The sequence below is a fragment of the Schistocerca nitens genome, chromosome 8 (genome assembly GCF_023898315.1).
Source record: "Schistocerca nitens isolate TAMUIC-IGC-003100 chromosome 8, iqSchNite1.1, whole genome shotgun sequence".
In the NCBI taxonomy this organism is placed as follows: Eukaryota; Metazoa; Arthropoda; class Insecta; order Orthoptera; family Acrididae; genus Schistocerca; species Schistocerca nitens.
The window spans coordinates 574,504,532-574,531,669 of record NC_064621.1 but is presented as its reverse complement, the minus strand read 5'-3'; the positions used below and the strand labels follow the sequence as shown (position 1 = coordinate 574,531,669).

The 27,138-nt window shown below is 43.9% G+C and overlaps 1 protein-coding gene across 1 annotated transcript in view; it reads left to right on the top strand.

Moving 5' to 3' along the window:
* Window positions 1-1,709: 1,709 nt before the first annotated feature.
* The window catches only part of LOC126198513 (uncharacterized), a 52,962-nt gene continuing 27,533 nt past the window's right edge, over window positions 1,710-27,138 (top strand). Inside the window, exons 1-2 of the mRNA XM_049934898.1 lie at window positions 1,710-1,818; window positions 26,087-26,194. Coding sequence (XP_049790855.1) covers window positions 26,087-26,194 — 108 coding nt within the window. The 5' untranslated portion in view covers window positions 1,710-1,818. The remainder of the gene's footprint in view (window positions 1,819-26,086; window positions 26,195-27,138) is intronic.

Here is a 27,138-nt window from a genome sequence, read left to right as displayed (position 1 = left end):
CTCTATGACATGTGCTCCGTTGACATTCCACATTCCTGAGATAAACGTCGAACAGACTCGGCAGGAGAGACCAACAATCGTCGTCTCATGTGAGTGACTATTTCTTCCGATAATTGCGGCCGACCTCCGCGGTGAAGATCCAGCACCGTTTCACTGCTCTCCATTTCGTTCAACAACTTTTGTGTGCACCATTTGGACGGTATATGGTGGTCATCAAACCGTTCAACAAACATTCGCTGACATGTCTTAATGGAACAAATAACCCAATATTGTTCCGCAAGAAACACGCGCTCTTCGACAGAATAGCGATACTTTGTTACTGAACACTGAACACCAGCCACAGCGACGCGCGGAAACACGTCGTACCGTCAAACGACGTTGCAGAGTGCAGTATTAGTGCGTCAAGCGTCACAGATTACGTGCTGCAATTTCAGCGGAATTACTGCACATGTTCGCGGGGCCTCATTCGAGTGAGAGCCCATGCATACATTTGCGTGGTATGTAAATGTGGACAGACGTGATCATTTTTCCAAGTAACAATTACCAGGTACAGGATCCAAGTAATATTGTCGTTTATTCCGAATTCCGATCTATGAATGACGAGTGAAAAATGAATGATATGCATTATCATGCCCAGAAAAAAAATTAAACTGATCTCAGTTTGAACATTCGTATTCTTTCCAAGCAGTACACAACGGTATAAGTAACTCAGCAATTAAATACGCAGTAAGACCAGGGAAGCTAAAGCGAGATGTCTGACGCAAATTGTGAAGAAATAGAAAATGAGATGGTCACGGGAATGACAGTTATAACAAGTATAATGATTAAAACAAAATGCGTCAAAATTAGAAAGGAAAGATTATTTCCATTGCTAAGCGAAGGACTGATAGGAGGAAATACAGTGAGAGCTTCTGCTAGGTGAACTGCGTTCTGACTCGACAGGAGAACAAATAGGCATCAACTTGGAAAACATAGAGGATCCAACAATAGAGCAAAAAAATTAACAGAGTGTTTGGAGGCTTGTGATTAAACAAGATGAAATAGGTATGTGAAATTTCTTCTAAATTTCTACGGTCACTGAAGGCACAGGCTACAAATTTGAGATTTGAAAACGCACATAGTCGTTCCTGAATATTTAAATATCTCGTATCTTTACACACTGGTTCTTCCATATGAGTCTCTTCATTACTATGTTGTGAATGCTTTTACGTCTTCTAGTGGATACTCCTTACAGTCCAACATCTCGTTTTATAACCTCCACCTCACCATGATGTAATCCAGCTGGTATCTTCCCTAGTCTCTCGACCATTTCCAGGTATGACGCCATTTACTGTGACTTTAGAAAAGTGTGATTGCTGTTACTTGTTGAGATTTGTTGCAGACATCGGTTAGTCCTTCCCCTTTTTCATTTCTACTAGACAGCCCACATCGTATCGCAGCTCTTTCTCTTTCCCTGCAAGAGTTTTCCAAGCCACGATGATCATCATATTTTAATCTCCCTTAATAAACAGTGAATTAATTTAGTCTTTGTTTTTTTTTTTTTTTCCTCACGTGCTTCTGCAAAGAAGTGAACTATACGTGTGCATGTTACCGTGTAGACTAGTGGTTAGAAAATTAATCGTAGGTTTTGGTTATTGCGTAAGGCTTGTGAATATCCTTGTGCAGAGCGGCTTCCTTGTGTAAATTTTCCCGCCGCCAGACCGCCACGTCACCCGTCGCGTGACTCAGTTGAGTAAGTGACCGTAGACTACTCAATGTAGCGGCAGCCGCCGAGCCGAGAGGACGCACAGCAGAGCAGCAGCACTTGTCTGATAAACAGTAAATAATTTAGTTTCTGTTTTTTTTTCACGTACTTCTGCAAAGAAGTGATCTATATGTGTGTGTTTTACTGTGTAGGCTAGCGGTTAGAAAATTAATAGTAATCAAAATATCCACGGGTGTACTGCCGGTCTACAGTGTCCAACGGGCACAATATTTCGGCGATCATACATGTCGCCATCATCAGGTGAACTGACGGACTGAGCTCCTGTGAACGTGCCGGCACGGAGATCCGTACGCTATGGCTGCTCAGGGGGAACTGGGCCGGCACGTTCACAGGAGCTCAGTCAGTCAGTTCACCTGATGATGGCGACATGTATGATCGCCGAAATATTCTGCCCGTTGGACACTGTAGACCGGCAGTACACCCGTGGATATTTTGACTATCAAATACGCCGGGAGAAACTCAAGAATCACAAATTAATAGTAATTATCTGTAAATCTTGTGAATATCTGTAAGGCGGCTTCCTAATGTAAATCTTCCCGTCGCCAGAAACTTCGTCACGCCACAAAGTTTCAATTTTGTGCTAGTAGACAGCATAGAGTTTAGATCAGTGCATTCTAGTTTTAATATTTATCCCGTGTCGTAACTTTTCGGTAAACAGGATTTCTAATAACAGGTATCTGTAAATACATCAACTGCAGTAGAGAAACTTATTTCTACGAGGGCGGTTCAGAAAGTAACCTCCGATTGGTCACAGTGCGGGTTGTGGGGGGAGTAGCGACGCCATCTGTGCGTTCACGCACTCAACAGGTCTGTCGGCATCAAGCCGTGGTCGAGTGAACGTCGTACCTGCGCTAGTTTAGTTTTTGTGGCAGTTTGAAATGTGTGCTGCAATAGAAAACCCCGCCAAATGTGAAGTGCGTGCTGTCATAAGGTTTTTTACAGCCAAAGGATATTCTGCAGCAGCTATTCATCGTGAGCTTTGTGCCGTGTACGGACCAAGAGTTATGAGTGAAGGAGTTGTCCGTGAATGGGTACGTTTATTTAAAAGTGGACGAGAAAACGTTCATGATGAAGAGAGGAGTGGTAGACCATCATTGGTGACTGACGAACTCGTTCAGACAGTTGATGCAAAAGTTCGTGAAAATCGACGTTTCTCAATGTCGGAGTTGTCTACTGGTTTTCCACAGATTTCTAAGACTCTCTTGTACGAGATAGTGACAGCAAGATTGGGTTACCGTAAGTTCTGTGCACGATGGGTGCCCAAAATTCTTACCGACCACCACAAAACTCAAAGAATGGCCTCTGCATTAGACTTTCTGTCACGTTATGAGGACGAAGGCGAACCATTGTTAAACAGAATCGTGACCGGTGACGAAACCTGGATTAAGTACGTGAACCCTGAGACAAAAGAACAATCAAAGATGTGGGCACATTCAAATTCGCCTACCAAACCAAGAAAAGCCTCGCAAGATTTTTCTGCCAGAAAACTGATGGCAACGGTGTTTTATGGATGCCAAAGGGGTGTTGTTGGTTGAATTCATGGAACGTGGTACGACCATTAATCAAGACGTGTACTGTGAAACAATAAAAAAGTTACGACGGGCTATACAGAACAAACTCCGTGGTATGCTGACTTCCGGTATCGTTTTTTTGCACGATAACGCCCGTCCTCACTCTGCTCGCAGAACAACGGCCCTTCTTGTGTCCTTCAAGTGGGACGTTATCAACCATCCACCTTACAGCCCAGACCTGGCGCCAAGTGATTATCACCTCTTCATGCATTTGAAGAAATGGCTCGGGTCACAGCGGTTTGATGACGACGAAGAGCTCAAAGATGCGGTCACAGGCTGGCTCCAGGCACAAGCGGGTGATTTTTATGCAAAAGGAATTTCAAAGCTTGTGAAGAGATACGATAAGTGCCTCAATCGCTATGGAGACTATGTAGAAAAATAGTGCAAAGATGTAGTTGTAAGATGTATATATTAAAATATTTTTATTTAACTTGGTGTATCTTTTTAAATCAACCGGAGGTTACTTTCTGAACGGCCCTCGTATTTAACAGCTTGCGGTATCAGAGTACAGTGAGAAATCTACACAGCAACTTTTAGTGTTACTTTACTCTACTTTGGTATATTTTGTATACATTTCAAACTCACTAGTGCCACTTGAGACCTTATATCTATTTTATACACAGTACGATATGGCTAAGGACTGTGCTTGTTGTGGGCGAACACAAGGAGATTTGTCTGCTGTTCGAAAACAGCTGTAAGCTGCGTTGGTTACCATCGAAAAGCTTGTTGTGAGTGCTCAAAGTTGATGTGAAGTCGGGGCGCCAGTGACGAGACCTGCGACACTCTTGGCGCCACTGGAATCCCCTGGTGATCCACGTGTCGCTGCGGCTTCTGATAAGCAACATCAAACCAGTCCGTGGCAGACAGGGGTGGGTTCGCATGTCACTGGACGGAAGGCGAAAGAGGGAGCAGGCCGTGCGGCTGGCCCCTATGTCTTAGCAATAGGCACGAGGTGCTACCCAGTGTTGATGATAACTCAGAGCCGGCACGGGATGCCTCTTCTGTTGGGCCAGCGGTCGATTTTCCTGTACAATCGGGACAAATACAGAGGGTAGGTATGCTTATTATTGGGAGCTCCAATGTTAGGCTGGTGATGGAGCCCCTCAGGGAGACAGCAGGCAAGGCGGGAAAGAATTCCAGTATGCATTCCATATGTTTGCCGGGACGGCTCATCTGTGATGTGGAGGAGGCCCTGCCCGCGGCTATCGACCGCACTGATTGCAACCGGCAGCATGTAGTGTGGCACATGTCGGCACCAATGACGCCTGCCGCTTGGCCTCTGAGGCCATCCTCGGCTCCTTTCGGCGGCTGGCTGATTTGGTTAAGGCAACTAGTAACGCACGCGGGGTGCAGGCTAAGCTTTCTATTTGCAGCTTCATACCCAGGGTTGATCGCGGTCCTCTGGTTTGGAGCAGAGTGGAAGCTCTACAACAGATGCTCAGATGACTCAGCGACGGTATCGGAAGCTAATTTCTCGAGCTCCGCTATCGGTGCAGAACTGTAGGGTTCCCCTCAATAGGTCAGGCGCGCACTACATGCAGGGAGCCGCTACTAGGGTATCGCAGTACGTGTGGCGTGCACATGGGGCTTTTTTAGGTTAGAGAACCCCTCCCTTGGGAGCAAAGACGATTTTCCTGTTAAATCAGTCACAGTGATATCAGAGAATCTTATTCCGCGCAGATCATAGATAGAAAAGATTAGTATGATTTTAGTAAACTGCTGGAGAATCCAGGGGAAGGTCACAGAATCAGTAACGCTAACTGAAAATTATAATGCTCAGGTAGTATTGGGAATAGAAAGCTGGTTGAAACCAGTCGTCATTGACAACGAAATCCTAAGGTCAGATTGGAATCTTTATCGTGAGGATAGGTTTGTCGCTAATCATGGCGGCTTGTTTATTGCAGTAAAAAATTCGACAAAATCTAGCGGGGTTATCACGGATTTCGAATGTTAATTAATCTGGATAAAAGTGAGTATCAAAGAACCGCCAAAAATGGTGATGGGATGTTTCTACAGACCACCTGGGTCAGTATCTGCAGAATATCATTAGTAACTTTCCCGATCATGCCGTTGTAAGAGGGGGTGACTTCAACTTACCAGGTTGGGAGTGTTATGCCATCAAAACTGGTGCCAGATACAAGTATTCGTGTGGCATTTTCTTGAATGTCTTGTCTGAAAATTAACTTCAGCGGATAGTTAGAGAAACAACTCGAGACGGTAACTCCTGGCAACAAACAGATGTTAACTTATCGAATCAGTTAACGTAGAGAAAGGTATCAGTAATCATAAGGCGGTGACAGCATCTATAGCGGCGGGTCCTACAAGGAATGTCAATAAAGGCAGGAAGATATATTTGCTCAGCATGGGTGACAGGATACAAATTTCAGAAGACCTCAGCAGTCAGCATCAAATGTTCGTAAATGAGTATGAAGAAGAAATGGAAAAACTTCAAACGCATCGTTCAAGTATGTTCGGATTAAGGTTTTAAGGGATGGGAAAGATCCACCACGGCTTAATAGCCATGTTAGGAAAGTGCTACGTAAACAAAGTGCACTTTATCTCGGATTCAAGCTGACAAACAAAAGCTGAACGAAGAGAAAATGAGCGTAAGGAGATCAATGAGAAAAGCATTCAATGATTTTCAAAATTAGACGTTGTCAACCGACCTGAGTTAAAACCCTAGAGATTTTGGTCGTATGTAAAATCAGTAAGTGGGTCAAATTCTCTCAGCGACCACACCGGCACCAAAACGAAAGATAACAGAGAGTAGACCGAAATACTGAATTCGGTCTTCCGAAGATGTTTCACCGCGGAAGATCGTAAAACTGTCCCTCCTTTCAATCGTCGTGCGAACGTCTAATTGGCAGATACCGAGATAACTGATCGTGGAATTGAGAAGCAACTACAATAGCTTAGTAGTGGAAAGGCGTCAGGAGCAGATGAGATAGGTATAAGATTCTGTCCCGGCGTAACGAAAAGCTCCGTCAACGATGATCAAGAACGATACAGCAGAGACGGCTGTGAGACGACGTCAGCCAATAGCACGCTGACTAGGATCGCACCATGACAGGAGCGCCACCTACACGAAGAGAATAAAAGCGACGCGCCGCCTAGCTGCGGCCGCACTAATAGAGCCGGACTAGAACAGAGTACTAGAAAAGTCGACTTGTGATCCATACTCAGTACTTGCATTCACATTGTATATTGTGAAGGACTTTGATTATCTGCATGTCACCAATTGCTTGAGACAACTCGTTGTAAATACAAACTCAATTACTGTAATAAACTACATTAATATGAGTGTGCTTGTATGTTGTCTTAGCTATCCGAGACAAGAGTTTCCTAGGCACTCTATAAGAGATAAGTGGGTACGATCCCACAGATTCTATAAAGATTATGCGAAAGAACTTGCTCCCCTTCTAGCAGCAATTTATCGTAGATCGCTTGAGCAACGAAAGGTGCCTCATGACTGGAAAAAAACGCAGGCCATTTCCGTTTTTAACAAATGCCGTAGGACAGATCCACTCAATTATAGACTTACATCGTTGACGTCAGTCTGTTTTACAATTATGGAACATGTTTCATGCTCAAGAATTATTACGTTTTTTGGGAAAACGAACATTTTCTCTATTAAAATCAACATGGACTCCACAAGCAGAGATACTGCGTAACTCAGCTCGCTCTGTTCCTCATTGAGGTCCACAGTACAGTGGACAAGGGCGCTCAGGTTGATGCCGTGTTCCTTGATTCCCGTAAGGCATTTGACACCGTCCCGCATTTACCGTTTAATGAAAAAATACAAGCTTACGGAGTATCGGAGCAGGCTTGCGATTCGATTCAAGACTTTCACGCAGATAGAACTAAACACGACGCTCTTAACGGAACAAAATCCACAGATGTAAAGTAATATCCGGAGTACCAGTGGGAAGTGTGATAGGACCGTTGCTGTTCACTATATATATAAATGATCTAGTAGAAGGCGTCGGATGCTCTTTAAGTATATTCTCAGATGATTCAGTTGTCTATAACAACGTAGCAACGCCAGAAGATTGTAAGAACGACCTTCAGAGAATTAGTGATTGGCGCAGGCTCTGACAATTGACCCTGAACGTAAATAAATGTAACACATTGCGCATACATAGGGAAAAAAGTCCACTACTGTACAGGTACACTGTTGATGACAAACAGCTGTAGACACCGTCTGCTCTAAAATATCTAGGCGTAACTACACTCCTGGAAATTGAAATAAGAACACCGTGAATTCATTGTCCCAGGAAGGGGAAACTTTATTGACACATTCCTGGGGTCAGATACATCACATGATCACACTGACAGAACCACAGGCACATAGACACAGGCAACAGAGCATGCACAATGTCGGCACTAGTACAGTGTATATCCACCTTTCGCAGCAATGCAGGCTGCTATTCTCCCATGGAGACGATCGTAGAGATGCTGGATGTAGTCCTGTGGAACGGCTTGCCATGCCATTTCCACCTGGCGCCTCAGTTGGACCAGCGTTCGTGCCGAACGTGCAGACCGCGTGAGACGACGCTTCATCCAGTCCCAAACATGCTCAATGGGGGACAGATCCGGAGATCTTGCTGGCCAGGGTAGTTGACTTACACCTTCTAGAGCACGTTGGGTGGCACGGGATACATGCGGACGTGCAATGTCCTGTTGGAACAGCAAGTTCCCTTGCCGGTCTAGGAATGGTAGAACGATGGGTTCGATGACGGTTTGGATGTACCGTGCACTATTCAGTGTCCCCTCGACGATCACTAGTGGTGTACGGCCAGTGTAGGAGATCGCTCCCCACACCATGATGCCGGGTGTTGGCCCTGTGTGCCTCGGTCGTATGCAGTCCTGATTGTGGCGTTCACCTGCACGGCGCCAAACACGCATACGACCATCATTGGCACCAAGGCAGAAGCGACTCTCATCGCTGAAGACGACACGTCTCCATTCGTCCCTCCATTCACGCCTGTCGCGACACCACTGGAGGCGGGCTGCACGATGTTGGGGCGTGAGCGGAAGACGGCCTAACGGTGTGCGGGACCGTAGCCCAGCTTCATGGAGACGGTTGCGAATGGTCCTCGCCGATACCCCAGGAGCAACAGTGTCCTGGGAAGTGGCGGTGCGGTCCCCTACGGCACTGCGTAGGATCCTACGGTCTTGGCGTGCATCCGTGCGTCGCTGCGGTCTGGTCCCAGGTCGACGGGCACGTGCACCTTCCGCCGACCACTGGTGACAACATCGATGTACTGTGGATACCTCACGCCCCACGTGTTGAGCAATTCGGCGGTACGTCCACCCGGCCTCCCGCATGCCCACTATACGCCCTCGCTCAAAGTCCGTCAACTGCACATACGGTTCACGTCCACGCTGTCGCGACATGCTACCAGTGTTAAAGACTGCGATGGAGTTCCGTATGCCACGGCAAACTGGCTGACACTGACGGCGACGGTGCACAAATGCTGCGCAGCTAGCGCCATTCGACGGCCAACACCGCGGTTCCTGGTGTGTCCGCTGTGCCGTGCGTGTGATCATTGCTTGTACAGCCCTCTCGCAGTGTCCGGAGCAAGTATGGTGGGTCTGACACACCGGTGTCAATGTGTTCTTTTTTCCATTTCCAGGAGTGTATATAGAGCGACCTTTAGTGGAATACCACATAAATCTGGCGGTGGAAAAAGCAGACCCCAGACTCAGATTCACCGGAAGAATCTTCACGAAATGTAAATCATCCACGAAAAAAGTGGCTTATAAGATCCTTGTTCGCCCGATTCTTGAGTATTGTTTATCTATCTGGGATCCATATCAAGTAGGAGATAGAGAAGATATAACGAAGAGCGGCGCATTTCGCCACGGGATCGTTTATCTGGCAAAAGAGCGTTACGGAGATGCTAAACAAAGTCCACTGGCAGACGGTACAAGAGAGGTGTTGTGCATCACGGAGACAGTTTCTATTGAAATTTCTGGACAGCACTTTTCAGGAGGAGTCGGACAACGTATTACTTCCCCCCACATACAACTCGCATATTGAATAGGAGGAGGAAATTCGAGAAATTAGAGTCAATACTGAGGTTTACCGACAGTCATTCTTCCCATGTACTATTCGCGAGTCGAACAGGGTAGGAGGGATGAAATAGTGGTACCGAAAGTATCCTTCGGCACACACCATTAGGTGGCTTGCGCAGTATGGTTATATGGCCTTGGTATGTTGAATCACTTGAGAATAATCCACAATAACTTATTATCTGGCCTGCTCTGCTATTCGTAACAAATCCTACTCATACGAGTATAGCACCATTTTCTTCTGATGTTGATATTACCCTATATGACCCTCACCAGAAATCCTTACGATCTTCCCATTTCACTTCAGTGTCTCCTGCTATACATTGAGCTTTTCCTCGTTTTCTTAGGTATTCTAGCTTTCCTACCGTATTCAAGTGTCTGGCAGTCCAATAAACGTCCGTTAGCGACCTTTGGCGGTTTTCCAATCATTTTTGTATGGTCTCCTCCCACGTGGCAGACAGTCCGGGAATACCGACGGCGGAACTAATCCAAAATCTTTTGCCATTAGAGACCATCATAACACTTTTAAATTACAAGTCACATTTCCTGTTGACACACAATGTATGTCTTTAATGCAGTGCTTTTCATCGCCTTCTGTATCCTCACGTTCTTGATCATTTTTGCTAGTTTTTTTTTTCCTTTTAGGAGCAGTTTCCTGCTGCTAAGCTTAAGAAGGCGCCCGGTATCTCTATCCACTCCTACGGTCCTTTCGGTAAAATATTCGTCAGAATGAGAATATAGCCTATAAGAGAATTCTTCGGTCGCCATTGCTGACGATTTTCATTCAGATTCTTAGCAGTGCTGGGCTCTAATCTGGGACCCCAACTTTGATTAGTACTCAAAGATTGTGCTCCAAAAATCACGGCGAACCCTGTATATATCTAACATACTGAATTAAATTGTTGGAAACACCAGTAGTCCGAGATTTTGAGAAATTATTTCATGAAGTCTCTTTCCGTTAAAGCAAAAGTGAGCCTCATACTTCGTACATTCAGCTACACCTCTTAATAACAACATTTTTAATAGAAGAAGGTTAGCAGCAATGCCTTAGTTCACGATTTCCTCTTAGATGCTCAGGAAAGGCCAATTCTGTGGACAGTACGGCAGACTGATCTTAGTTGGATGTCACTGAATTTGAGTAATTTACTTGCCTTTCTGCACCTGTTTACGGATCAGTGATGCGGAACCCCGTCTTTGTATATCATCTCACCGAGTCACTTACAACGAGAATTGCAGTTTAATGTGGACTCCGAATCAAACTACATTTCGAGTTTTTCTCTTACGCAAAGCATTACCACATCAGAAGTCGTTCTATTAATGGAAAGTACCATAGGGTGAACCGCCGTTCGCGCACTGGTCGATCATACCATAGCTGTTGAATAAGAATTTCTAGAACAGTAGCAAGTAGACTGATGGCGCGCCGTCAACGTTCTCTCTGTGTAGCATAGTGAAATATATCACTAGTAAGACCGAACCTACAATGCCCGCTCCGCTAGAAGATGTCCTTTTTGTCGGTTCTTGAGTACTAGCAAGTTAAAAACACTTTTACGTCCTCCACATTTGCTGAAAGGAACGGTGGAATATAGTAAGAACTATAAAATTATGTTGTCTTATGAATAAAGTTCTTCACCAATCGAGAACGCTTTCCCATGCTACCAATGGATGTGGCACAGAGGATAGCACACTTTTCTCGTTTTCTGGAGGACGGCAGGTCAGTTCCGGGTAAGGGATTTCCTTCACTCGGTCGAGGACAATGTCGAGATTGTTCCTTAGAATGGGAACAGCTGATTTCCCCGTACTTGAAACACTCCAAGCTCGTGCTTCGAATTTATTTACGTGTCGGCGATACGTTAAACCCTAATCTTAATCTTCCTTTCCTTTTTTTAAGTAGATACTCCAGGTGTCTGTCTGAAGTAGTCTGATGGAAATTTAGCGGCGTAGTGTGCAATGACTGCTACGGATAGGTGGAAGAGCCTTTCTTCGGGTTTGTTCGCATGGGGATCGGCTGTCCTATCTGTTACGGGCTACAGGAGGCCGTCGGCAGAGTAAGTTCGCTACAGGAAGGCAGACAGGCGCTAGCAAAAACTCTTTACCGTTCCAACAAACTTACATCAGCTACAGGTACGAGACGTCGTCATGTGGCCCAAACTGGCGTCGATGCATGGACCGCGGCGTGAGGGCCGTACTAGGCCACCTCTTTATGGCGTCGAGCCTGATGACTAAATCCATGTTCTTACAAAATTTAACGACTCACTTGGTGGGAATATGAGTTTCTGTAGACTTCTAGTCCAGAACCTCAACCACTGATCTTCTTTGTGTGGTGTGTTATCAACACACAACAATAAAAATTTTACATGACCACGGTTCCGAGAGTTCCGGAACATGTACAAAAAACTAGAATAGACATCAACATAAACATAATTTCCACCCTTTTATTGCTCATGAAATCCAAACATTGCATGTTGTAACACCATACAGCGAGACCTTCAGAGGTAGTGGTCCAGATTTCTGTACATACCGGTACCTCATTATCAAGTAGCACGTCCTTTTGCATTGATGAATGCCTGTATTCGTAGTGGCATACTATCCACAAGTTCATCAAGACACTGCCGGTCCCGATTGTCCCACTCCTCAACGGCGATTCGGCGTAGATCCCTCGGAGTGGTTCGTAGGTCACGTCGTCCAAAAGCAGTAATTTTCAATCTATATCAGTCATGTGTCGATAGGGTTCATGTCTGAAGAACGTGCTGGCCACTCTAGTCGAGCGATGTCGTTTACCTGAAGGAAGTCATGCACAAGACGTGCACGATGGGGGCACGAGTTGTCGTCCATGAAGACGAATGCCTATCCTGTATGCTGCCGATATCGGTCGGCGGATGGCTTTGACGTGTCGTACAGCCGTTGTGGCGCCTTCCATGACCACCAGCGGCGTACGTCGGCCCCACATAATGCCACCCCAAAACAGCAGCGAACTTCCACCTTGCTGCACTCGCTGGACGTTCAGACTGACTAGGTTGCCTCAAAACACGTCTCCGACGATGGTCTGGTTGAAGGCATATGCGACACCCATCGGTGAAGAGAACTTGATGCCAATCCTGAGCGGTCCATTCGGCATGTTGTTGGGAGCATCTGCACCGCGCTGTATGGTGTCGTGGTTGCAAAGATAGGCCTTGCCATGAACGTCGGAAGTCATGCAGCCTATCGCGCACAGTTTGAGTCGTAACACGACGTACTGTGGCTGTACGAAAAGAATTATTTAAACATGGTGGCGTTGCTGTCAGGGTTCCTCCGACCCATAGTCCGTAAGTAGCGGTCATCCACTGCAGTAGTAGACCTTGGGTGGCCTGAGCGAGGCATCTCATCGACAGTTCCTGTCTCTCTGTGTCTCCTCCGTGTCCGAAAAACATCGCTTTGGTTCACTCCGACACGCTTGGACAGTTCCCTTGTTGAGAGCCCTTCCTGGCACAAAGTAACAATGCGGACGCGATCGAGCCGCGGTATTGACCGTCTAGGCATGGTTCAACTACAGACAACAAGAGCCATGTACCTCCTTTCTGGTGGAATGACTGGAACTGATCGGCTGTCGGACCCCTCCGTCTAATAGGTGCTGCTCATGCATGGTTGTTTACATCTTTTGGCCGGTTTAGTGACATATCTGAACAGTCAAAGGGACTGTGTGATACAGTTTTCACAGTCAAGCTCTATCTTCAGGAGTTCTTGGAACCGGGGTTATGCAAAATTTTTGTTGTTGTGTGTAAACCACAGACGAAAGTATATGCAGTAACCGTGATGGAACATTAACCTTCACTACTTAAAAGTCGACATCTTGTGCACTATCTATAGAAATCAGTTTCTCGTCAGGTTTAGTTTCTTACACCTTTCTGTGTGCCAAATAACATCATTGCATTTGCAAATTGATGATTGTATGTTTGTATCAGTATGCTCTAGTATTCTGGTGAAACAGATAGCTATATTCATCGAGACATGTGCACTCATGTAACTTCACACAATACGTCAGCAGTTTTTTAGAAGTTCTCTGATACAAAGAAAACCAGCGCGTCGATTTATGAACATGTCTTTGTATTCACCAGTTGTTAAGAGACGTTCCCGCTGGAATAAAGGACGGCTCTAAATGTCGTTGGGATGTAGAAAATCGCCTCGTCTTATCTACGCTGCCGGGAAGTTTGTGGAAAAGCATTCGGTCTCCATCTACTATCATTAAGGCGAGAAGCTTTCCACATTCTCTCACGTTACGGTCACGAACAGCTGTACTTAAAGCAGTTTCCCTACATGGGTCATTTATGCCATAACTTACGCTACTGCCTGCAATATTTTGTACTTGCCTCTCTTCTCACCTTCCAGCCAACAATGCAGGTACAGTTTTAATAGGTGCGGTTTTTTTTCTGGAATAGGTTCTACGCTCGGTAAGATCCGCAATGGTGTCTAGATCTAACAAGCTCACTACCGACTGTCTGTTTAATGTATTAGTTCCCCACCTTTATCTTTTTATGGTGTGTTTCGCATGTACAGAATCATGTGATTAAAAATTGGTAACTCGTTTGTATGCTGTGGACATCAGTAACATGTTAATCGAAAAAGGCTGATAGCATGTCCGATGTGAAGGCAGGTGCGTATTACAATAGACGTTTAGCACCATTTTATTGCCTTGGAAGACAAAACATAATTTTGAGTAATGCATGAGAGGCTGAAAGTAAATTCACAGTCCGGTACTATTCACAATTACTATGAAACTATAACCATGAACATGAATCATAGCAATGTAACCTTACTAAAACACGAAAAGATTACTCGATCGTAAACTGAATCGTAAACCCGTAATCAAGTAACAATTGCTTAAAATAATGGTAAAATGTAGAGCGAAAAATTGCATCATGTTGATTAGATAGAACGTATTCAATGTTTCTACTTGTATTACAGCTATAGATAAACTGGACAGCAAGAGATTTAAATATGAAATATTACTTACATTTCATAATGAAGCCAACCATAATGAAAACTGTAATATAATGAATTTGCAATTTTGAAACTTATGTAACTCGTCAGAAACTAACTAGGTTAACATTTTATCTACAGAGGATGAAGGACATAATTAAAATTGAAATTTTTCTGATACATCTATGTAATCGTTACGTCGAGAATAGGTTATCAAACAGTCTCCGTTTGAGGATATTGGTGCAGCGCATAAGCAACGTAGCGCGATGCCGTTGCGGGTATATAAACACCGACATAAAGGCAAGGGATTAGTGTGGCGTTCTTGGCCTTCCGATAAACGTGTAGGAAACGCTGAAAGACGGACTACTGCGACATTATTACAAAATGCGTCCAAACAGAACCAACGTGTTGCTATTCCTTCCTTGGCTTCGAAGGATAAACACCGGTAGAGATCGGATGGAAAATGGAGAATGTGTATGGGACAGCATGTCTGTCGAAGAACCAGTGTTGCGGAATGGAGCTCCAAGTTCCCTGTCGGTCGCGCTTCGACACGAGACGGCGGTCGGTCTGGGAGACCAGAAGGTACGAAGAAGGTGGGCCGGATCAGGTGGGAGACACTATACCATAAACCCTATAGTCCTGATCTTTTCCAACGCGATTATCACACCTTCGGTCCCTAAAAAGAGGCTTTGAAAGGTCGACCATCCTGTCGTAGAAGAATGTGCAGCAGGCAGTTAAGGACTTCTTCACGCAGCAGGGCGCAGTGTTTTTACCAAATGAGTATATTCAATCTGGAGCATGGGTGTGATTATTTCCGCAATGCTCACGGCGATTTTTTCTGATTGGCCTACCGGAAACTTTTTGATATTATGCTCTGTAAAGCTACTCTGTAAACTGGATATAATACCTTCGGTCGAAGTCAACTGATATTTTGGTTAATTCCTCCAAACAAATAAAAAAAAGTTATGAAAAAACATATCTTCTTTAGAACAAATTACAAGATATATAGCATGTAAAATAAAATAGACAGTATGGTACATGTATCACTTGTTCAAACGGCTGTAACCCGTTTGTAGCAGAGGGTACTAATACGCATTTTAGCGTCCTCGTAACTCGACAGGGAGAACCGCCGCCCTACTTACTGCTGACATATAAATGGGTTCCTACGATTCGTGGCAGCCAGAGGTGGACCGGCAACTGTGAATCGCCAACAGTAAGTTTTTTTATCTCGTAGTTGTGAGCTGACTGTTATTTCGTTGGCAACGCCATGTGAATATGAATCTCAATAAAAGATTTTTTGTTATCAGACTGCGATTGTTAAGCAAACTGACGATCACCGTGGCCAAGTGGGTCGACAGGTCTGTTTTGAAGTTGTTCTCATGTTTTGTAATGAAGCAGCCTACCAAAAGGATATTATTCAAATAAGTACTGGTCGTTGAAAATTACGAACTTATACAGGTATGAGTAAGTTCTCTGCGAGTAACTTCTTTCCCTGTGACATATCGTATTCAGTCATTAGAATGTCTCCAGATTCAAAGATTGTTTTAGTTTCTTCCTTAGACAACAAGTGCAGAACTGTTTCCAAACGTTTCTTTCCGATACTCTACCATAAGCTTCATTGTTTTTGGATTTACGGTCAGAAGTAGTTCTTGGTATTCTGCAAGTAGCTAGCCCTTCCAACTAGTGCAACAACTCTAATTTTGTTATTAAATATTCAAGCTGTTCCTTTAGTCATTTTAATTGGGATTTTATTTTATCGAATGTACAAGAAAAACCTGATTTGTGTGCACTTAAATTTCTTTAAATCCGAGAGACAATGTTCAACATATTTGAGAAACTATGACTAATTAAGTTGTGTCTTGTAGCTTAGAATTAAACTGTCTAAGAAAAAGAGGTTTCTCTTACTTAAACGTTAGGCGCTATGGAGTTAACGTATATCACTAAATAATTGTTTTTCGTGGCATATCGTGCGTCGTTTTTCAAGAACTTTACCTCTTCGCAGGCAGTCTTTTGAAAAATACGAAGTAATAAATTGTTACCTCACCGTAAGGTTTAAACGGGCACTTGCACAACACATTTATGAAAGCTAATAATGATCATGGATGCCTCACGTATGAAGAAATTGTGATAGGGATACTTTCTTCTCTTGGTAGTATGAATTCAGGAGGCTACTTGAACCACTGCAGCACTAACCCGTACAGCAATCGATAGTGTTCTTACATCAATGGTAAACAGCTAACTTTTATGTTGTATAAAAGAAATTGCGCTTACGGTGAAACGTTGCAACAAAAGGACGCACTACGTGACATATCAATGGCCAAAGTTAATTGCCATTTGGTGCCTCACACTCAGCTACCAAAAGTATGTCAGAGCAAGGTGATGCCGTGATTAAGACGCTATACTTGCTTTCCAGAGGAGTGGGCTTTAAATCCCTGATGATGATGATGATGTTTGGTTTGTGGGGTGCCCAACTGCGCGGTCTATAGATCCCGTAGAAAGTTCCAATTTTTACACAGTCCAGTTTGTTTACACATTCCACTGCCGCGAATGGTGATCGTGATCATGAAATGGTGAGGACAACACAAACACCCAGTCCCCGGGCCGAGAAAATCCCCAACACGGCCAGACATCGAACCCGGGACCTTGTGATACAGAGGCAGCAACGCGTTCAAATCCTTGTCTATGTAATCCGTGACTTCTGTAAGTAGTTAAGAGTGTAGCCGTCAATGTGAATGTCGAAAAGACAATTTTTCATCTTGTCCAATCACAGCTATTGATACCCCAATAACAGGCTCTTTGTTTAATGGAAACAACGATGTTCCTACATTGCTCCTTTTCGAACTCGTAGCACAAGTCAGGTATTAATCCAACTTTGTGGAGATGTTCAACATGTAAACAATATTACCAGCTGAGCACCTGGCATTACCGGGTTATGTATTTATTCTGGTCTTGTATTAGTCCATCTCCCCCCTCCTTCTCTCTCCATCTCCTCCTGCCCCCTCTGTCCATCTTCTCCTCCCCCTCTCCGTGTCCACTCCTTGCTCTCTGTCCATTTCCTCCTGGACTTCTCTCTGTCCATTGGCTCCCCCCCCCCCCCTCTCTCTGTTCATCTGCTCCTGCATCCTCTCTCTATCTATCTGCTCCTCCATTCTCTGTTCGCCTTCTCTTTCCCTCGCTGCCCATCTACTTTTTCCCCTAATCCAGTTTCTTCCTCTCCCCTCAGTCTTCTTTTTCACCTCCATAATTCCATCCTACTTCCCCTCTCATTTTTCATCTCCTTCCTCAATCCCTCCTCTGTATCTATTAACCTGTCTCACCTCTCATGGCCAGTCACATCATCCCGCCTCTCTCTCACCATCACCTATATCTTTTCTCTGATCATCTCCTCCTCTCCTCACTCTCTGTCCATCTCCTCCTCTTCCCTTTGTCTGTCCATCTCCTGATCTCACTGTCTCCTTGCTCCTGCAGTCTCTCTCTGCCCACGTCCTCTTCCTTCTGTCTCTGTCCTCTCCTTCACTTTCCTGCCTTTGTTGATTTTGTCCTCCTCCTCTCTGTCCATCTCCTCCTACCCTACTGCATCTGTCCGTCTCTTCCTCCCCCTCTCTTTGTCCATCTTCTCCTGTTTCTGTCCATCTCCTCGCCTTTCATCTCTCTATCAGTTTCCTTCTCTTCCCTTTCTGTCCATCCCTTCCTCCCCTCTCTACCCATGTCCTTCTACCCTCTGTGTCCAGCTCGTCCTTACCCTCTCCGGTTGCCCATCTTCTCCTCCCCCTTCTCTCTTCACTTTATCACTCCCACCAATTGGAGATTGCGGTATCATATCCCCACAATATTTATTTCCATATAGTAAGTTATATGTGCACCAAATTTTGTTGACATTGAGGCAGCTTCTTTTTACCCATCGATTTGTCCTTGTATATACATGTCACATATATTCCACATATATCCATATATTCCATGTCACATATGTATTTCTTACATATTTATACGTGTATGGCACCTGTATCTGTAGCGATTTGCGTCCTGTACTTGCGTTTTCACATAGTTCAAAGCTTATGATGTCATATCTTCTGACCTGTGTGTCATACAATGATATAATTTTGCAGGTACACCCAGTACTGTATGTGGATACTGGCTGAGAAATTTGTTGCTAACAGTGTTTCTGGTAAAGAAGTAATAAATTAAAATTCCATGCATCTCAGTGTTTATGACGACATATATCAAGAACTACGTGTCATATCTGCAGGTACATTCTGTGTTATATATGAATTATGTCTGCAAACTGTGTTACAAAGCAGTAAAGAAGTAATAAATTAGAGGTCAAGCCTGATGCAGCAGTATTACTGCAGGAACAGCGACAAAGTAGTACGTGATGAATGTTTTTTCTTTCATTACGTGAGATGTGTCAATGAAAAAAGTCTCTAAGGGTTTAACATAATGCTCTCATTCACAGATACTGGATGAATATAGAATGATTTCTGTTTCACACTCGCCCCTTCCCCTTCCAGGTGATAGGTGGTTCTTAGCGCCACACTGTTGCTTTACAAACAGTAAGTGACGTGTGTACCATGTTTGATTGAAATCGATCCTGTGGTTTAGCTGGAGGTATAGAACATACATACATGCACAAATCCACTTCTACAATATGCATGAATTCGGCTTGATTTTGAAAAGCAATCCTAGTGGGACTATATAAATGATTGATTGTGTTGGCATAATTTTATTGTTGTGACACCATTTATTTTCCTTCAAAACAGACATAAATTATGCTAAACAAGTTATTGATTGATTTTTCTTATACAGCCGAGGTGGCCGATGGAAGTGGTTCACAGGCCTATTTGCACTTTTGGTGAAAACAAAAACTTGTGAAATTTTATTACTTGCGCCTCTGCACACAATGCCCAGTTTACAACTCCACTGTGTTGGCACATTTCTTCAGACCATAGCCCTCCGCTCAGGCTACTGCTGGCGCCGCAGTAGGTATCACTGCATTGTTCTGCTGGAGACCTGTTTCAAAGAGGTGCTGCTGTGTCTGCCGTGTAAGGTTGTGGGCCTGCCCAGCAATATTTACTAAAGGATAATCTCGCCGCCGATTGCTTTCAACTCCCAACATGCCGTTTCTACAAGGTAAGAACCATAAAAATACCTCAACCTTTCAGTGCCATAACAGTCTCCATCAGCATCTGCTCAAGCTGTTAACTTTCTAGAGTCTCGTTCAAGGTGCATCAAATTGTTATAAAATCTTTAATAATTTTCCATATGTGAAAAATAGGTGAGAGAGTAACTTGTCCTCTTTCAATTTTATCTAGAACTGATTTCCATACTTAACGTCACTAGGAGGTAGCACTCTTGTATTCGTTGTGAGAACCAACCGCCTCCAAATGGCGTCTAGAGAAATTCTTGACAAGACTGAAACATATACTACATCTGCTCAAACAGTCTGCTGGATGGAGGTCAGCATAATACGGCTTCTAGTCGCATCACAGACATATTGTAAGCTGGTCGAATCAAAGGACCGAGCCAGACAGACAATGAAACTCCTAATTTCTCATGGCATTTCTAGCATGTACAGCAGTGCTGGGTGTTGCATTATACTGCTGGAATACAGAATTCAACATACGATGTGACATTAGAATTTACCATTGCGATCATTCAGCATCCATTCTACAATGTCATCAAATCAGTCCTGTTATCGTATCCAGTAACCCCACACATGGTTCCATGAGTTTAAGGCGTGTGGACCTACAGAAACACTACTTTCTTTGACCATTCACCAAGTCATCTAGAGATATGATGGTGTCGATATCACCATCACAAACAGAGGCGAGACAACGCAAAATGCCACTCTAGGGCTCAGTTACCCGTGGCTTTGCATAATGCTGGTCCCTGTTGTCTTAGGCATGGGATCAGCAGTAAATTTGCATCGGCAAATCGACATCTTCACCCAGCTTCCATCAATTTTTTCCCCAAAGGTTCGTGGTGACACTCTGTCTGAAAACTCATCCAGGATTTCGATGGTTGTCGTCCATCTGCTCGTCAGAGCCAGTCGATCAGTCCTCTGAACTTGTGCGGTCCTTGTGGAAGGGCCCATGACACTCCGTACGCAGTCGTTACATTACAACCAGCTGTCTGTGTGATCTGGCAGTGGGATTCTCCCGTGACTCTCACGCCTATGATTCTTTCTCAAAGTCCGGAAGATGGTGACTAGCTGCACGACCACGATCTCTGAGCATGCTGTGTTGCCGTCTCCGCCTGGAGATTTCCAGTATCGTTAGACACATTCAGCAGCCATCCATGTACTCACATCATTCTTCCTGTGTTGGAACGGCTTTTTTCTGTATTGAACATAAGCTCGCATGAGGATGAAACTTAAATCAACGTTTCCCACAGGCAGTTGGGTGCTGCCGGGTCTACGTGTTCCGCTTCTGTCAATGTATAATAAGTTAAAATGTACAAGATTCAGTAGTGTGAATGTTGGAGCCACCGATGTCTTGTAATAAGGCTAGAGATTATTGATCGGTGGAGTGGTGTAAATTTCACCGTATCAAAGAATTCTATTACAAGCTCCTTTACAATAATTGTTACATAAAATTATTTCTTCAGTCCGAAGGTTGCCTTGTAGTTGCCATTAGTCTTGTTCATATTTATGGCGAAGGGGAAATTCAGACGTCACCTACATGAGGGCACAGTGATAATTCAGCGCCGACAAGCGAACATTTGTGTGGAACTCGGACTCGAACCCTGATTTCCCATATAGCGCGAGCGGTCGCCTCAACTGCCTAGGCTATCCGAGCACGCTTCCCTCCAAACCAAATTCCAAACTTTTTGCACAGTACTTTACTGTCCACCATTGTAATTCCTACCATCATTTAGCATTATCACCACAACATGGCGGACCTAGCGCGCATCCATACTGAAAATGTCATGAAATACGGTCAAAGGGTGTATATTACTATATGTGTGGTAATATGGTACTATTACATGATTCAGACATCTCCGAAAGAACAGACACGACACATAGAACAGAAATGCTCCTGTTGGCGTGCTGCACGGAGTGGCCGCGCGGTTTAAAGCGTCATGTCCGGGACTGCGCGGCCGCTGCCGCCGGAGGTTCGAATCCTCCCTCGGGCATGTGTGTGTGCTGTTCTTAGCATAAGTTAGTTTAAGTAGGTGTAAGTCTAGATACCAATGGCCTCAGCAGTTTTGTCCCTTAGGAATTCACACATATTTCAACACTCCTGATGGCGATGGAATGCCCCTGCCTTCCTACGACCTTTAACCTGGTTTACCCAGGCTGTTCGCGGAAACCTACAGTCAAACGTGGACTCCCAGCCACGGAGCAGTTACATTTTTCACGTATACAGATCATTGGCAGAGGTGCGTGGAAGCCGTAAATTACCGAAATAGTTCATGAACTGTCCAAGGATTAAAACCTGAGTATACGCCACTTATCCCCTAAGCCACAACTCTTCAGCTCTTCACGAATTTTACGAACAAACTTTCACGCGTAATAGCGAGGTAACGTTTATGTAGAAGAATTGTGTTCTCAGATCATACGTAACTGAGTAGGTACTCTATCAAAGCTCCACGCCTTCTGCTTCTGCGCTTGCTACAAGATTTGCTACTAATAATCTGGAGGTTGTTTTTATTCTCTTTTTCAGGGTCACGAGGAAAGCCTAAGACATAATTAGGAGAAAATGCTGAGGGATTGTGTAATATAGCCACTAGTGAAGTCACTACAGCACACAATAGCTCGACGTCTGCTCAATTCCTTCGGAAGCTGGCCATATGGAACAGATAATTTTGGTTGGAATGCAGGCAAACTACCACACATATGGCGAACACTTTTCTTTACAATGCTGTATTTATTCGGCACCTCTTCCTTGGCGTGTTTCCTTTCAAGATTCAACTTGCTCACGATTACATAACAAAATATCATATACAATAAAGTTCTGTTAACATCCTGTCGTATTTACACTACTTTCAGAGCTGGCGCTATGACTGAAGTACAAAGGTGAAACCACTCTGCGTTTTTCTTCCTGTTACGATCAACCAACGCGGAAGAGTGCAAGAGACAGTATTTCATCGACGAGTCCCCGATAGTCTCCGAAAATAGCACAGCTCTTGATACCTGAAAGTGACGGTCGTAGAGTCTCATTTAATTCGTGAGTGATTGGTTGACAGTGCGATCCGCACTTGCTACCATTAACCGGGTGCTTTTGGTATTACTAAGAGGTAATTTTCATGTTCTTGGTCATGATTTTAAACAAATTGTAAGGCGGATGCCGGTGCTGTACACAGTTGACTTCACTCTAACACTATCGCGAGTTCCCCAATTCTAGGTTTCCGATCAACCTGACCATTTATTTTGCCACATGCTCTCTTTCTCTGACACGTTTCAAAAGGGCCTTTAACCCATACTTTGAGCTAATGTCTGCTGATTATAAACTTCACCTACCCTTTCTTTGGCAACGAATGTTCGGCTTAAAGCTTAGTACCACCACCAGTAACTGAACCTCGCTGCTTCACTAGAGTGCCTTTGCACTGAGTATGCGTCATAATCCTAGACAGCTTCTAAAGCTCTGCGCCTTAAAAATATTGTCTACTATAGAACTGTGATTCTATTATATGATGAATTGGACTAAACTCCCTTAATTAGGTGTCAAACTATTTCCCATTCCAACCCATTTCCACCTGGTATTAGGATAATATGTTTATGGCGTTCGTTCGAAGGTTTACTTTAAAATTTGGGTTATTTCGTAACTGAACGAAATGGCTAAGCAGGGATGGCTTGAGGACAAATGTACGGATGTAGAGCCCTATCTCACTAGGGGTAAGATAGATACTGCCTACAGGAAAATTAAAGAAACTTTTGGAGAAAAGAGAACCACTTGCATGAATATCAAGAGCTCAGATGGAAACCCAGTTCTAAGCAAAGAAGGGAAAGCAGGAAGGTGGAGGGAGTATATAGAGGGTCTATACTAGAGCGATGTACTTGAGCACAATATTATGGAAATGGAAAAGGATGTAGATGAAGATGAAATGGGAGATATGATACTGCGTGAAGAGTTTGACAGAGCGCTCAAAGACCTGAGTCGAAACAAAGCTCCGGGAGTAGACAACGTTCCATTAGAACTACTGAAATCCTTGGGAGAGCCAGTCCTTACAAAACTCTACCATCTGGTGAGCAAGATGTATGAGACAGGCGAAATACCCTCAGACTTCAAGGAGAATATAATAATTCCAATTCCAAAGAAAGCAGATGTTGACAGATGTGAAAATTACCTAACTATCAGTTTAATAAGACACGGCTGCAACATACTAACACGAATTCCTTACAGACGAATGGAAAAACTAGTAGTAGCCGACCTCGGGCAAGATCAGTTTGGATTCCGTAGAAATATCGGAACACGTGAGGCAATACTGACCCTACAACTTATCGTAGAAGCTAGATTAAGGAAAAGCAAACCTACGTTTCTAGCATTTGTAGACTTAGCGAAAGCTTTTGACAATGTTGACTGGAATACTCTCTTTCAAATTCTGAAGGTGGCAGGGGTAAAATACAGGGTGCGAAAGGCTATTTACAATTTGTACAGAAACCAGATGGCAATTATAAGAGTCGAGGGACATCAAAGGGAAGCAGTGGTTCGGAAGGGAGTGAGATAGGGTTGTAGACTCTCCCCGATGTTATTCAATCTCTATATTGAGCAAGCAGTAAAGGAAACAAAAGAAAATTCGGAGTACGTATTAAAATCCATGGAGAAGAAATAAAAACTTTGAGGTTCGCCGATGACATTATAATTCTCTCAGACCCAGCAAACGACTTGGAAGAGCAGTTGAACGGAATGGACAGTGTCTTGAAAGGAGGATATAAGATGAACATCAACAAAAGCAAAACGAGGATAATGGAATGTAGTCAAATTAAATCGGGTGATGCTGAGGGAATTAGATTAGGAAATGAGACACTTAAAGTAGTAAAGGAGTTTTGCTATTTGGGGAGCAAAATAACTGATGATGGTCGAAGTAGAGCGGATATAAAATGTACACTGGCAATGGCAAGGAAAGTGTTTCTGAAGAAGAGAAATTTGTTAACATTGAGTATAGATTTAAGTGTCAGGAAGTCGTTCCTGAAAGTATTTGCATGGAGTGTAGCCATGTATGGAAGTGAAACATGGACGATAAATAGTTTGGACAAGAAGAGAATAGCAGCTTTCGAAATGTGGTGCTACAGAAGAATGCTGAAGATTAGATGGGTAGGTCACATAACTAATGAGCAGGTATTGAATAGAATTGCAGAGAAGAGGAGTTTGTGGCTCAACTTGAAAAGAAGGAGGGACCGGTTGGTAGGACATGTTCTGAGGCATCAGGGGATCACAAATTTAGCACTGGAGGGCAGAGTGGAGGGTAAAAATCGTAGAGGGAGACCAAGAGATGAATACACTAAGCAGATTCAGAAGGATGTAGGTTGCAGTAGGTACTGGGAGATGAAGAACCTTGGACAGGATAGAGTAGCATGGAGAGCTGCATCAAACCAGTCTCAGGACTGAAGACCACAACAACAACAACGTAGTTGAACTAAATTCTAAGGAAAAAATATTTGAATCATATAAACACTGATGTAGTGTACTAGGTACATTTCAATATTTGCGACATTAATTACATCATCAAAGGTTTTAATTACATCATTCACTATCACCGTATCTTAGGTGATATATCTCGGCTAAGAAACATATACCACCCTTGAATGTTAGACATTTGTATGAAGCGTTCACGCATACAAGTAGTCAAAACAGAACAAAGTGCTCAATCCAGAGTTTTTGTGGTCACCAGCAGATCGATGATAATCCAGATTATTGACAGTCTTGGAGGAGGTGGAAGGTTGGCGGTTGCAAGTAACGACGTGCAAAGCTACACAATTTGGAGCAACTTCAACCAAAGTGAGTTCAAATGGTACTGAGACATCACTATCACTCGTAAGAGTGAGGACGAAAGTGGAGGAGGAAAGGGAGGACGAAATAGTCCTGACATCTAGCTTATCAATCATTCAGGTTGACCTCAATTATTTTAAAATGACTTTAGTTACCCGTTGGATCTCGATTCAAGATAACAATTAATGATTCACACTGGCAAGATAACAAGTATTGTGTTATGGATTTGAGATGTCCTCTTGTTTCTTTCACCAACAAGTTTATGTTGCTTCTTCAAGAATTTCCTTCTTGAATTTGCAACAGGAACTAAAATACTTTATCTGTTCAAGTTTAGTATTACAGTAAATGTGTAGGTGATTTCATTTTATAATTTGTATACCTACTGCTGTTATGCTTTTTTGGTCAGGTATTTTCACCTGCCCCTAGATGACTGGGTGTTGTTGTGTCGTCTTCGTCATCATCATTCATACCCATTACGCTCGGAGGAAGGCAACGCAAACCACCTCCGTTAGGACCTTGCATAGTACAGCGGTGCGGGTCTCCCGCATCGTTCCCATACGCTCTGTCAAGAAGCATGGGACTTCATTTACACTTTAGACTAATTTATTCGTTTCCCTATATAATACGTAAAAGACTACAATTGTTAATCGCCTAGTTTATAATCAAAATACATAAAAGCATTAGATACAATATACTGTTTATTGAATAACTGCGATGACACAGTTTTCACGTGGTTGGTAGCTCGGTCGTTAGTCAGTGAATATCTGCGCTGTGCGCCTGTTGTTTGTCTGCAGATGGCTGCCCTACTCTTGTTGGTGCCGTTACTGTGTGTCGCCGCTGTGGTGGGGGAACCCACCTGTTCGCTGCCAGCCGCCTCCGAAGAGCACCTCCCATTTACGATGGTGAGTTTCTCCCGACAGACATACGTTACTAGACTAGTAAAGGCACATCTTTTCTGAAGCCTGACGTTTGGTGTGGTAAAACGGCAGCGTTAAAACGTTTGTTTATGCTACTACTATGATTTTCTGAAACGAAATGATGTCTTAAGCTTTACGATGTAGCGTAAACAAGTTCTGCAGTTCAGAAAACTTTTACGTACTAGTTGAGGTTAACACATACATGATAGAATCATGTTATGAGAAAACATCAAGCTGCATACACACACGTTTATAGCAGACTGAACACTCAAATGCATAAAGACACTTGCTGTCAACGAAAAATAGAGCATTCTACATACAGGCGCACTTTCGTAACGAGCGTTCTATTCGAAGGAAAGCCAAAGTTGATCAAAATTGGTTAAAAACACATAATTAAGCTATGTCTGCTAATACTAGATTTATTGAGCCCCTGATTCTATATACATAAACTATTTAAACAATTCCAGTATTTCAGATAACATAAAATATAATATCATTATTAAGGCTTCCACACGGAACAAAAGCAAAAATGTGTGAGATGTTTCTAGTTATAAGAACCTTCAACATCGCAGCGCGTCAGCAATCGTTGGTTAATACACTCCTGGAAATGGAAAAAAGAACACATTGACATCGGTGTGTCAGACCCACCATACTTGCTCCGGACACTGCGAGAGGGCTGTACAAGCAATGATCACACGCACGGCACAGCGGACACACCAGGAACCGCGGTGTTGGCCGTCGAATGGCGCTAGCTGCGCAGCATTTGTGCACCGCCGCCGTCAGTGTCAGCCAGTTTGCCGTGGCATACGGAGCTCCATCGCAGTCTTTAACACTGGTAGCATGCCGCGACAGCGTGGACGTGAACCGTATGTGCAGTTGACGGACTTTGAGCGAGGGCGTATAGCGGGCATGCGGGAGGCCGCACCGCC